We start from the raw sequence: 11,665 nt of genomic DNA, 5'->3' as shown, positions 1-11,665 counted from the left end.
TGCCTGCTCACGTTCGCCAATCATTTGGCGCTTATTCTTGTCTTACGGAATTTTCGCCACAATAGGAAAGTTTCCGAGCCTGATTACTCAAGACCATGCTTTCTAATTGTAGATGCAGAACGTTGCCTCATGGTCATCAGAATGTGTTCTGGGACAAATATCGATAGTATCATTTCCGATTCTCTGAAACGACGTAAACAAATATGAGTGGTATTGAAGTGACTGGGCTGGTCCTAGCTGTGCTTCCTCTATTCATTGAGGGCGCAAAAGCGTACTCACATGGCGTTGAAACCATTCGAAAGACAGTTTCTCGTCGAGAACGCGATGAAAAGCTTATGGATTTTTATGACGAATTTTATTGGGAAATCGTACAGTTAGATCGTCAAACACTAGGAGTCATCAAATCGCTGCCCTACTTATCTGATAAACGAAAGGCTGAGCTGACGATGGATATTCGTTTGGAGGCTTGGAAAACTGACGCAGACGTTACTCAAGCACTCTTTGATTATTTTGGATCCCAGAAGGACTTGGACACGTTTTTACACGTGATGGGCAAGATTGCTCAGTTGCTTTCTCAGTTAATAAAAGATTCTACTATCCATGTGTTATCGCGCGATATTGTGAGTATAGATATCAACACATGGAAAATTCATAGCTGATGGTGTGTAGGGGCAATCCAAGATGTTCAGTAAATTGACGGAATTTGCTGCTGATAGAGAAAGGGGCGAGACAACTAGTACTTTTAAGGAAAGAATACGATTTTGGAAAAAAGAAAAAGACCGGGAAATATGCCTGAAGAACTTGTCGACGTGGAATAAGAGACTTTTCCGTTTGACAGAGCAAGCACAAAAGGAACCTGCTACCAAAAACTTATCTTCTGGGCCAAAAGATATTCCTTCATCCCATCTGCGGACACTCTCTCAAAAGCTATACAAGGCGCTTGCAAAATGTTGGGGTTGCAATTGTCCAACTCAACATGAAGCACAATTTTGCTTAAAAGCTCGAGGAAGTTCGGTGCAACCAACGATAACAGAGGCCGATTTTGATTTTTTGTTCTCTGTTCAGGAAGACATGAAGTTGGGGAGATGGCAAGAAGGAACTGTGGTTGTGAGATCAAATGGGTTAGTTTCTAGGATCCATTAAAGAAGCAAAACAGATCATTACTAACATGTGCTTACTTTGCTGTAGCGGATCTGTTAAAGATGACCGCTCACTACTTCAGAAAATATGCGATACTGTCGGATGTAGAGGGCCCGTCGATCAATGCCTCCAACTCTTGGTAGAAGATACCGGGAGCGACGAAATGCTTTGGCAACTGCGTTCAACTCCCAAGAGACTACCCAAGTCAGCAGCTTCACAAACCGAGTCTTTGCAAGCAGTACTGGAAAAATCGACAAAATTACCCCTTATCATAAAACGGAGATTGGCAGTCATTTTCGCACATTCGTTGTTGCAGCTACACGAAAGTTACTGGAAGAATAAGGAGTGGAGTAAAAATCACATATTCTTCTTTTATGGCAATGCCGGAGCCCTAAATTTTGAACGACCTTATCTATCGACAGTCTTTGATCCTGCCATAGACGAGAAGCATCCACCTCTGGATCTAAACCGCTTTCATCGTAATCCGAGTATATTAGCCCTAGGCATTCTCCTCATAGAGATACACACCGGAAAACTGATCGAAAACTTTCGCACCGAGACCGAACGACAACAAGTGAACACAAACACTGATTTGGCTGTCGCGAACCGTGTGGTGATGACTCTTGAGGATTGCTCTCTTGGATATCGTGATGTGATTCAGTCATGTTTGGACACGCCATGGGTGCCAGCAGGTCAAAGGGTGAATCTGGAAGATGCAGCAACGAGAATTGGAGTATACCAGGATGTGATCAAACCGCTGGAAGAAGAATTCTCATATTTGTTCCGTGAAAAAATATAAGCTTTATTCATGAGTACCCCAACATTTGTGACGATGAAGGTGGAAACTGGTCTATTGTGTACCACAGGCTCAATTAGTATCAGTTTAGAGAATGCTCTATCTGGAAACAAATCGCCTTAGAATCCATATTACCCATTTGCCCATATGTGACATCATTGTGCAATATGTCTTTAATATGGAGATATGTAATCTTAACCCTTTGCATCAGCAAATATATTCATCAAATGCTGTACCTGCTCCTTCCAGCTTCATTACGGCATCATTCATTACGCTTTTAGGGAAAGTAGCACAGTATTAAGCTCTTTGCGCTCGCTTTGGGCTCTTTGGGAGTAACATACAATCGTTTTGTTATCGAGAGGCAGTCAATCAGCGAACGGTGATAGTAAAAATCACCAGTGAACAATCATGGATGGTCGTGCAACAGAATAGGCTCAAGCTCATCATTCAACCATGTCATTCTCGTATACTTGGAAGAATTGTCAATTTCAAGTTTTATGGAATATAGAAATCAAAATCAGAAGGGAAACTAGATGACTTGGATTGAGTCGAGTAAAATAACATGAGTTCCGTAAATTTAGTATTAAGAAAAAGCCCTAGAGGAAAGCAAAAATTGCTTCCGATCGGGAGTCGAGGACCTCCAAAACCTCAGTCTTAGTTTTTCACTCCCCTTGCATCCAACAAGGAGTCTTGAATTGTCTCCGTCATATGTTCTATCAACGCCTTCTCCTCAAACCTCAAGAGCTCGAGCATAGTGTTTCCTAAACGCATTCCCTCACCACTTTTCTGGGCCTTCAAAGTGTTACGAACAACTTCTATTGTACTACTCAGTAAAGAATAAGTGGCCTGTGCTGTCTCGTAAATCAGTAAGCGTTCGCTTCGGCTTGCCAGAGTCCTTGGCACTACGAACTCTCCAACCTTTGTCGAGGGAAGGGTAAATTTAGGGCTGGAAATTCCAGAGCTAGTTGAAGTATCAGAAAAGAACTTGTCGAACACCCTTAGCAAGTTGAGGTAGCAAGCTAAGATCAGTAGGACCGCTGCATCGTCTAGAGTAGCCGAAGGTTCGGTTGAAATTAAACCGTCTTTTTCCTGTATCGATATCAAGGATGTAATGTCTTGAATTATACGAATCAGACGGTAAGATATCTTGAGTACCTCATCGATTGGAAATATTAATAGTTCTTGAGCTTTAAGAAATGAACGACCCGAATTCCTGTCGATCGTGGTATTGCTGATGCTCCTATTTTGCCGAGTAACTTGGTCAGTGCTCATTTCGGCGAGTTGGCGTCGTTGTTTTTCGATGGCTATGTTCAGCCTTGAAATTTCTTGCAACAATTCTGAGAGAGAATAGCTCGGAACTAAGTTTTGATCTGAGGGAATAAGAATCGGGTCAAGTGGGGGGATGTATGAATTCTCTCCCATGTCTTTCAAACTGATATCGAAGCCCCTCTCTTTGACGTCTTTCTGAGTGGGCATCAGCCAGCTGTCGCTACTACGTACAGCTGAGCTCTGGAAACCAGTGGCAGGAATGATAGAACTGTCCTCGGAAGTCTCTTTTGCATTCAAACGTATTTCATTCCACGAGTCTGTTTCAAAAGATTCCACGCTATAGACACCGCAATCAGAGGATCCAAAATTCCATTCATTGCTTCGAGTTTCTAAACCGCCATCGAATCTTTGGGCTGCTACTCTTTGTTGATCTCCTGGGGAGCCAACTTCAATGCTCATTAGCAAATGTGCTTGCAAGATAGAAGGATTTCAGAGTCTCACTTTCCAAAGCGGTGTCTTCAGGTGATAGTGTGGATGTCAGCCGGCTATCCTTTCCTGGTACCATCTGAGATTCATCTTGTCTTGACACATTCTTACGCCTTCTTCGGTGTCCAGCAGAACTACGTGGGCTGAAATTACAACTGATCTCCCCTTGTAGGCATTTACGACAAACGATCAATCCTGAAACCCTTTCACATCTCAACTTCTTCACGTGACAATTATCACAAGCCTCGCGTATCGTTTCACGTCGATAGTTCATCGTTGGAGAAGCAATGCTATGGAAACAATAATTGCTGGTTGAATGAATGTAATAAGCAAAGTTTACGTGCTCAGAAGTTGTGTACTTTAGTGTCTCTTTAACTTCTTTATTAGCACATCTTAGGCAAAAGAGCCTGTTCGATTGCCGCGCCGCACTCATACTTCGATATAGGTACTAGATGCCTTTGTTACACCAGAAGTTAGCTGAGTCTCGCTATTATGGCTGCAGATAATTTGTGGATCTGATTTATGATGTGACTGGAGATGCGGAGCGGATTACTGAATATTGCACCTCCCATAACGGAGCGTGGCGCACGCCGTTGTTCAATCAGCGAATAGATTATTTTAATCACCGGCATATACGAAGGCAGTAAAGATAAGCTGAGGTAAGGAGGTTTCTCTTCTTTGAAGGATTTTCTTGCATTATGTACTCGTATATTAACATGGTTTATTGCACTATTTAACCTAGGGACATCTTGGCACACCTCGGCATTCTTACAAAAGACCAATCGTACCTATAGAACTCCTGTTACTGCTATAAAATGGAGCGGTCTTGAACTTACTTGGGTAAATCTTTATCTTTGTGATGTGATGGTTTTGGTGCTGGTATCTTTGCAGATTTTTCAGCATGTTTGGCAATAATACTGCTCAAGAAGGGTCTTCAATTAAACGAAGACATTACCATACAGTGGACTATTGTTTCGAACTTAGAATGTAATCAACCACAGCCCATTTTCCCTCATGAAATCGAGCACTACTAATAATTTTCAATGCAGTATTATCAATTTTGATAACCAGAATGGGTGTGTTTTTATGAAGGGATGCGCGTCCGCCCCCGCCTTCGTGCTACATGTGTTGCCTTGGGTGCTACTCGAGATATCGAAAACAATTTATGCAGCATTGCAAGAACCACATGGAAGTGTAACGGTAATCAACGGAATTTGATGCTTCACAATTTTCTACCAGTAATGATTGACGAAATTGTCCCATGCCAACAAAGACTGCATATATGATTGATCGAGCATGTCAAGTGATATATTTGAAACGGCGAGTCTCGTAAAGAATCATGTATGAATAAGGCGCCTTGGTGTGACACAACATGAAGAAATTGTGAGAAGACGAGCGGCAGCACACACTCAGGATCTGTGTCACCTTCAAATATACTTGTATGCCGCTCTTGATTCGCCAGATCGTTTGGTTGGAATGAGATACTGACGTGGCAAATATAGTGAATATGCAATAGATCGATATTGTAAAGTCCGGAACCCCTGGACTATCACTTTCACTGTTCTACAAAACATACTCGTATATCATTCTATGTCTATTCAGGGTGACATTGCAAGGCCTGGGTGAGATTAGATAAGGTGTGTTAGGCAGTTATGTTTTGGAAAGTGTTTGCAAAGTATATATAATAGGAATTTAGAAAGCCAGCTTACTATATATTCCGCAGGATTCGTTCAGTCTTCAGTTTGCTTTGAAGCCACCAATCCACATCTTAAGATGCCGAATTTACCCTCAAGTATCCCCTAGAGCCTTACTTTACGATTTCACAGAGGGGTCTCTATTCTTATCTTTAGAAGGCAAGATGAAACCCGTCACTCAAAGGGCTCGGGGGTAAGTATTCGAAGAGGTCCGGGCTTGAAGTTACCGAATTTCGTCACCAAATTTAGCTATAACTCGTCTATATCAAATTCAATATAAATCAAATGATCATCAAAGTTCCTTTTCACAGAAGGGGGTCTGATTGAAAGCCAAGGCGCCTTCTCAGAACACTTTTCTCCTGAACAAATGAAAAGATATATGAAAATTCGGAAACACTCTATTATAGTAACTTAAGGAGATCACATAAGCTAGCCCGGGTCTCAATGCACATCCGGCTGAGTAGAACAGAATCACGACATGGCAGCGTCAGTAGGGGCTGTTAAAACCCCTGAAAGTTCATCTACCTCGGGGCCCTTCCCCTTATAGGCATGAGAATGACAGCAGAACTGGCATTCTCCAGGTCCTCTCCGCCACCATAAGACGAAGATAAAGGGTGCACATGACCCATAAGTACCGGTTGAGAACACTAATTGACCACCATCCAAACTGCTATTTTTAAAACGTTCTTTCGAGTGATCTTGTAACGTCACCTCCAAGTTTCCGTTGAAAGGAGAGAGCCATTTTAAATTCACCTGAAATGCTCGAATCTCTACTTTTAACACTATGTAACCGACCAATACAACCAAAGTGACTGATATGACTAGTACAACTTGAATACGACCCTTCATTTGAAAGATGATGAAGCATCTGATAAACGTAAACGAAGAGCGAGGGTATACCTAAATATCTCTACCCTGTGTAGAAGTCCAATTCAATCCTGACTCAATCCTTCTTCAACCCTCTTCCAATCCTTATCCAATCATCAACAAGAACGTTTAGCTGTCATTCAGATCAAATTGTTTTGGGTGTAAGATTATATATACACTCCTCACTCCCCACACATAAGTCTTTTGTCTGGCAGCAAACTTAACGATCATGTCCAACGACACTCAAAGCCAGATAGACTCTACTGCATCAGCACTGACATATCAAACGACTCATTACAATGAAGACAGAGGAGGTCTTATTGTTGCAATATGTATTCTGAATCTCACAGTCATCGTCACAACTGTAGTTGTTCGCTTGTATGCTCAAAACACTATTGGCAAAATCCGGAGTCTGGATTCATGGCTGATTTGTATTGCTGCAGTAAGAGTCTCCTCCAATATCCTAAAAATCCATTCTAACATTTTAATAAGATCATTGCAATTGGTGTGAATATATGTGAACTTGTCGCAAAGCAAAATGGGCTCGGAAAACACTTTGTCAGTACCGCATCATGACCTTCGATCATGGTATAAATTGCTAACCAACAATTTATGAGCAGCTCAGAGTAATGACTGAAGACTATCATCCACCCAATAATTACGTCACCGTTTTCAAGGTAATTCGTCCCTAAATAGTGATGGCAGAAAGCGTCGAATGCGGACTAACGCGTCTCTAGATGGGATATGCAATGTATCTCCAACAAACCCTCGCCTTGATGATAACAAAGCTTTCAATTCTGGCATTCTATCACCGTATCTTCACTGTTAGGCACGTAACTTTCAAGTGGTCGATCTATGTTACATCACTGGTATCGCTGTGCGCGGGGATAGCGACATTCATCGTCTTCGTATTCCAATGCATACCTGTTGAACTGTTTTGGAACCGTATATACGAGTCACTTCCACCGCCATACCCAGTGTCTCTTGAGGGCCATTGTATGTCTGCTACAATCCATGTCGTGGTGCCCCTCTTCTTCGACTTGGGGACGGAGATCGTCATTTTGGTCTTACCCGTTATTGGCGTCTGGAAGTTGAAACTTCCAATGAACAAGAAGCTGGGCCTCCTTACCGCTTTTTCCTTAGGAATTTTCGTCACGGCAATAAGTATAGTGCGCCTTGTTTACACATTCCCACTCGCTCAAGGCCCTGACATGTCTTGGGACGACATTGATGTTTTTCTTTGGACCGCGATACAATGTTCTTTCAGTATCGCAAGTGCCTGCGTGCCTACTATGGCGCCACTATATCGAGTTCTCAGCGCGAAATCGAAGTCAAGTTCGTACGGAAACCTCGAGCCAAGTAACTCTCGGCGACGAACTGCGCAACGAAGTGCTCCATTGGAATCATATGGCGATACCTGGATTGAAGATTTCGATAGAGACGAAGGGAACGGGAGTAAGAATCAGTTTGTTAACGCCCATGAAGCTATGTGCTCATCTGATGTGGTTTCAAAGTCCTGCGGTAGGGGTTGCGAATCATCTGTTGCGGGACCTCAGATCGAGATGAAGAAGATAAGCGTTCGTAAAGACATAACTATTCAAAGATCTAGCATGGTATGATTGGAAGAAGCGGGTAGCACTGGGATAGGGCGGTGTCGTCTTTAGTTTCGTGCGATTGTAAGATCTTACATTCATTCTTCGATAAAACGATGTTGCTACCTTGGAAACACATGGAATGACATGATTGCATCAGATTATTAAGCTCCAAAAAAAGTAATGATATTCAAGTTTGTTTTTCAAAATACTTATAAGTATTCAATGGAACTTTAGAGTAGCTGTTTACAAGCATTCGAAGGAAAGAACACTGAGAAAGACACGTAATGTCTGTCCAGGGTGTACTTGATTAGTTGTCACGGCGTCAACTACATGTTCTGTCCGTGCCTTCGTGCCTTAGGCACGGACTACTAGCGTGCCCTACTTCCTATAGGTAGGGTCTCACTCTTTCATAGCTCTTCTACCCTTATGGTACAATATAATAATAATAAGTCTTTACCCGAATCATGACAATAGTAGATATACTATTTCAAAAGCATTTAGAACATTCTATACTTTTATAGATTAGTAGTAAAATAGATCACCTTTGATAATATTCAATTTGATAGTTATATCTAGTGAATAGAAACAAATTATTATATAATGATAGCGAGGTATAAGAGTATATTTAAGCTTATTATATTACTAGGGGTGATTGACTTTATCGTTAATCTATAAAAGTATAGAGTATTTCGAATGCTTCTAAAACAATGGATCTACTATATGTACTGAATCAGGTGATCGCTCTCTGACAAATAAACTAAATGTTTTTCTTTTTCTCATATAGTAGTTAATAATAGTCTCTGAGATACTATTAACTAATATATTTTTTAAAAAAAATTAATAGCTTCTTTATTTTCAACTCAACTACGATCGTAATAGTGATACTTCAAATATATTATCTTTTCAAGATTTCGTTATTTTATTATTGTTAGAAATTTTATTAACTCTAATATTATATTCACTTTGAGATTTTTTAAAGAATTTCAGCTATATAATATCTAATTACTAGATCTAATATACATTGAGCTCAATATTATATTCAATCCGAGTACATTAGACTCAGTATATTGATTCTAACTGATCTAAAAAATCGATTCGAACGCACTCTTAGTCAAGCATAGAGCACACTATATTCAAGGCTTACTAGTGCTTGATCAGATGTACTTTGATAGTGAATTTAGCACAAGATCGAACCGTTAAGATTATGATGAGCTGCGCCGCACCCTAACATCATTTGACACTTGCTTGTTCTAGCCTTATTATTATTATCTGGCTCACTATCGTATAATTATTACCCTATTGGTGACCTGCTACATAAAGACCAGGATCCTCTAAATGACAAAATGCAATATTGCCATGGGTAATGCGCTTATTCGACGTTTGTTGTGAACATCGCCGAGTAGAATGTCCTTCGCTTAACCACCGGCGATTTGCAAGGGTTATTAGTATATGTCGCACCTCCGCATCGCCGCACCACATTTGACTACCCTGGTCTTTGCAATACCTTTTTGCAATCCCCCCCCAAAACCAAACGAAAGAATCAACACACAAAATTAAGTTGTGTAATGAAAGTGAAGACACTTCTGTCTCTGTTGCTTTTAGAGCCTTTTGAAGACAAAGAGAGTCATGGCAGATCCCGGAATCAAAACTGCCACAAGTTCAGTAATAGGTACAGATACAGTACTACATTCAACAATGTCATCCACCAGCGAGAAGAAAGCAGCGTCAGATATTGTTGAATTGCCCGGTGTTGATGAAGCCATTTCAACTGGAGGAAAAGTGTTTACACCTGATTGGCGTTTCTGGGTCATACTCACCTCCCTCGGGATCACTTCTCTCCTCACTGCTATTGAAGCATCCGTAACATCTACCGCGCTACCATCTGTTGCGAAAGCCTTAGATGCCAAGGAGCTATACGTTTGGTTTGCTAGTGCTTTTTTCCTCACTAGGTAAGTTAAATCTACTCCACCTTGACTGATTCAATACTAATCTAATGATACAAAGTACTATCTCACAACCTCTTTTTGGTCAGTTCGCCAACGTCTTTGGAAGAAGATGGCCCATAATTGTCGCCGTCGCTCTGTTTGCCCTCGGAAGTGGTATTTGTGGAGGTGCAACTTCCTCCGCAATGCTGATTGCCGGTAGAGGAATACAAGGAATAGGAGTTGGCGGTGTCAATGTTATGATCGACTGCATTGTCTGCGACTTGGTACCGTTGAGAGAGCGTCCCAACTACATGGCTTTTATCTTTTTGATCTTTGCTGTTGGAAGTTCTCTGGGCCCATTTGTGGGTGGGGTGCTTGTTGATCGGGCTACCTGGCGCTGGATATTTTATATCAGTCTCCCAGTTGCAGGTACTTCTCTCTTCTTGATGCTTATATTTCTTCAGGTTGAGTATCGGAAACAGACCACTTTTGAACAGAAGATGAAGAGGATAGATTGGCTCGGTAACTTTCTCCTGAGTGGGGCAGTTATATCGATCCTGTATGCTTTAACATATGCTGGTGCACTTTCGCCTTGGTCCTCATGGAAAATCATATTCCCTCTTGTCCTCGGCATTGTCGTATACATCCTATTTCACGTATACGAAGCTTCGAGCTACTGCGTTGAGCCTACCATTCCACCACGAATGTTCGGAAATCGCACGTCTGCAATTGCCTTTATCGCCACGTTCATCCATGGAATGCTTACTTACTGGACGCTCTATTTCCTCCCGGTTTACTTTCAAGGAGTGCTTCAAAGTACTCCAACACGATCTGGAGTTCAGTTGTTGCCAACCGTCATCGTTCTGGTTCCATTTGCAATATTTGCAGCTCTTTGGACAACAAAAACAGGGCGATATAAACCACCTCAGTTGGTGGGATGGGCATTCATGGTTGCAGGGCTAGGAGCACTGTCGACTCTAGATCCAAACTCAAGCACGGCAAAATGGGCAATTTTTCAGATATTGATAGCCATGGGCTCAGGAATGATTAATACTCCACTGCTGCCTGCTATCCAAGCCGGTCTTCCAGAGAGTGACGTGGCCGCTTCCGCCGCTACTTGGTCATTCATGAGAGCTTTTGGGTCAATTTGGGGAGTCTCTATTCCTGGCGCTATCCTTGACAACCAATTCAATAGTATTGTTGCAGGTCTGAGCGACAAGAGTATTTCGGATAGGTTGGTAGGAGGCTCGGCCTACCAACAAGCGTCCAAAGAGTTTATCAATTCCTTTTCCCCAGATGTTAGAATCGAGCTTATCGACGCATATTCCCGTTCTCTGAAGATTGTTTGGTATGTAGCTCTTGGATTTGGGATTTTGGGCTTTATTATAACCTGGGGCGAGAAAGAGATTGCTTTGAGAGAAACTCTAGAGACTGATTATGGAATGAAAGAGCGAAAGGCGAAAACGCTTAATGCTTCTAACAACGCATAGAGGAAACCTAGAATTTTGAGTCATTGGAGACAATATGGGATCTGTTTAGACTGGTAGATGGAGCTTGAATTGGTCCACGTCTATATTCTTTGTTGTAATAATCTTCTGCGCCATGATCTTCAACATCCTATGTAAGGGATAATAATATGAATGGCTATAACTACAAATGATAGACCATATAATGCCGGAGTGCGAAATTTTGCTATTTGATTACGTTTATGGTACCTGGTAGACGTATAGTGTAGGATTCAAGAGGTAACACCTATCAAAAAAATACGGATATTGAGACAAAATTCAATCACAAACGCCCCCGGGAACATCAATAGACAGGGTAATAGAAGGATGAACAATTTTCGGCGAAATGGGCCGGAGAATAATCAATCCGATCATTGATAGTGTAAGA

The 11,665-nt window shown here is 41.6% G+C and overlaps 4 protein-coding genes across 4 annotated transcripts; 3 read left to right on the top strand and 1 right to left on the bottom strand.

Annotated features, from left to right (window-relative positions):
- The first annotated feature begins 117 nt into the window (after positions 1–117).
- BCIN_03g04430 (hypothetical protein) lies at positions 118–2,143 on the top strand. The gene is made up of 3 exons (XM_001560626.2): positions 118–620; positions 670–1,121; positions 1,189–2,143. The coding sequence occupies exons 1-3, from the start codon at positions 204–206 to the stop codon at positions 1,937–1,939; spliced, it is 1,620 nt and encodes a 539-aa protein (XP_001560676.2). The 5' UTR covers positions 118–203; the 3' UTR covers positions 1,940–2,143.
- A 327-nt stretch (positions 2,144–2,470) lies between these two features.
- Positions 2,471–4,116, bottom strand: Bcace2. The gene is made up of 2 exons (XM_024691950.1): positions 3,707–4,116; positions 2,471–3,651 (listed from the first exon to the last, which is right to left on the bottom strand). Exons 1-2 carry the CDS (start codon positions 3,768–3,770, stop codon positions 2,591–2,593), a joined length of 1,125 nt encoding a protein of 374 aa, XP_024547723.1. The 5' UTR covers positions 3,771–4,116; the 3' UTR covers positions 2,471–2,590.
- Positions 4,117–5,988: 1,872 nt separating this feature from the next.
- Positions 5,989–8,303, top strand: BCIN_03g04410 (hypothetical protein). The gene is made up of 4 exons (XM_024691949.1): positions 5,989–6,694; positions 6,745–6,810; positions 6,873–6,929; positions 6,990–8,303. The coding sequence occupies exons 1-4, from the start codon at positions 6,482–6,484 to the stop codon at positions 7,869–7,871; spliced, it is 1,218 nt and encodes a 405-aa protein (XP_024547722.1). The 5' UTR covers positions 5,989–6,481; the 3' UTR covers positions 7,872–8,303.
- A 1,034-nt stretch (positions 8,304–9,337) lies between these two features.
- On the top strand, positions 9,338–11,651 carry BCIN_03g04400 (hypothetical protein). The gene is made up of 2 exons (XM_001560621.2): positions 9,338–9,796; positions 9,852–11,651. Exons 1-2 carry the CDS (start codon positions 9,474–9,476, stop codon positions 11,260–11,262), a joined length of 1,734 nt encoding a protein of 577 aa, XP_001560671.2. The 5' UTR covers positions 9,338–9,473; the 3' UTR covers positions 11,263–11,651.
- The last annotated feature ends 14 nt before the right edge of the window (positions 11,652–11,665 follow it).

The sequence above is a fragment of the Botrytis cinerea genome, chromosome 3, assembly GCF_000143535.2.
Source record: "Botrytis cinerea B05.10 chromosome 3, complete sequence".
Lineage (NCBI taxonomy): Eukaryota > Fungi > Ascomycota > Leotiomycetes > Helotiales > Sclerotiniaceae > Botrytis > Botrytis cinerea.
Note: the sequence above shows the minus strand (reverse complement) of the source record. Positions and strands in the feature narration are given on the sequence as shown.

Excerpts from the sequence above, each read along its gene's own strand:
- BCIN_03g04430 (XM_001560626.2), top strand. The coding sequence starts at position 204 with ATGAGTGGTATTGAAGTGACTGGGCTGGTCCTAGCTGTGCTTCCTCTA. Across the intron at positions 621-669 it reads ATGTGTTATCGCGCGATATT|GGGCAATCCAAGATGTTCAG; the intron begins GTGAGTATAGAT and ends GATGGTGTGTAG. Across the intron at positions 1,122-1,188 it reads GTGGTTGTGAGATCAAATGG|CGGATCTGTTAAAGATGACC; the intron begins GTTAGTTTCTAG and ends ACTTTGCTGTAG.
- BCIN_03g04400 (XM_001560621.2), top strand. The coding sequence starts at position 9,474 with ATGGCAGATCCCGGAATCAAAACTGCCACAAGTTCAGTAATAGGTACA. Across the intron at positions 9,797-9,851 it reads AGTGCTTTTTTCCTCACTAG|TACTATCTCACAACCTCTTT; the intron begins GTAAGTTAAATC and ends AATGATACAAAG.
- Bcace2 (XM_024691950.1), bottom strand. The coding sequence starts at position 3,770 with ATGGTACCAGGAAAGGATAGCCGGCTGACATCCACACTATCACCTGAA. Across the intron at positions 3,652-3,706 it reads TGAAGACACCGCTTTGGAAA|TTGGCTCCCCAGGAGATCAA; the intron begins GTGAGACTCTGA and ends TGAGCATTGAAG.
- BCIN_03g04410 (XM_024691949.1), top strand. The coding sequence starts at position 6,482 with ATGTCCAACGACACTCAAAGCCAGATAGACTCTACTGCATCAGCACTG. Across the intron at positions 6,695-6,744 it reads GGCTGATTTGTATTGCTGCA|ATCATTGCAATTGGTGTGAA; the intron begins GTAAGAGTCTCC and ends CATTTTAATAAG. Across the intron at positions 6,811-6,872 it reads ATGGGCTCGGAAAACACTTT|CTCAGAGTAATGACTGAAGA; the intron begins GTCAGTACCGCA and ends ATTTATGAGCAG.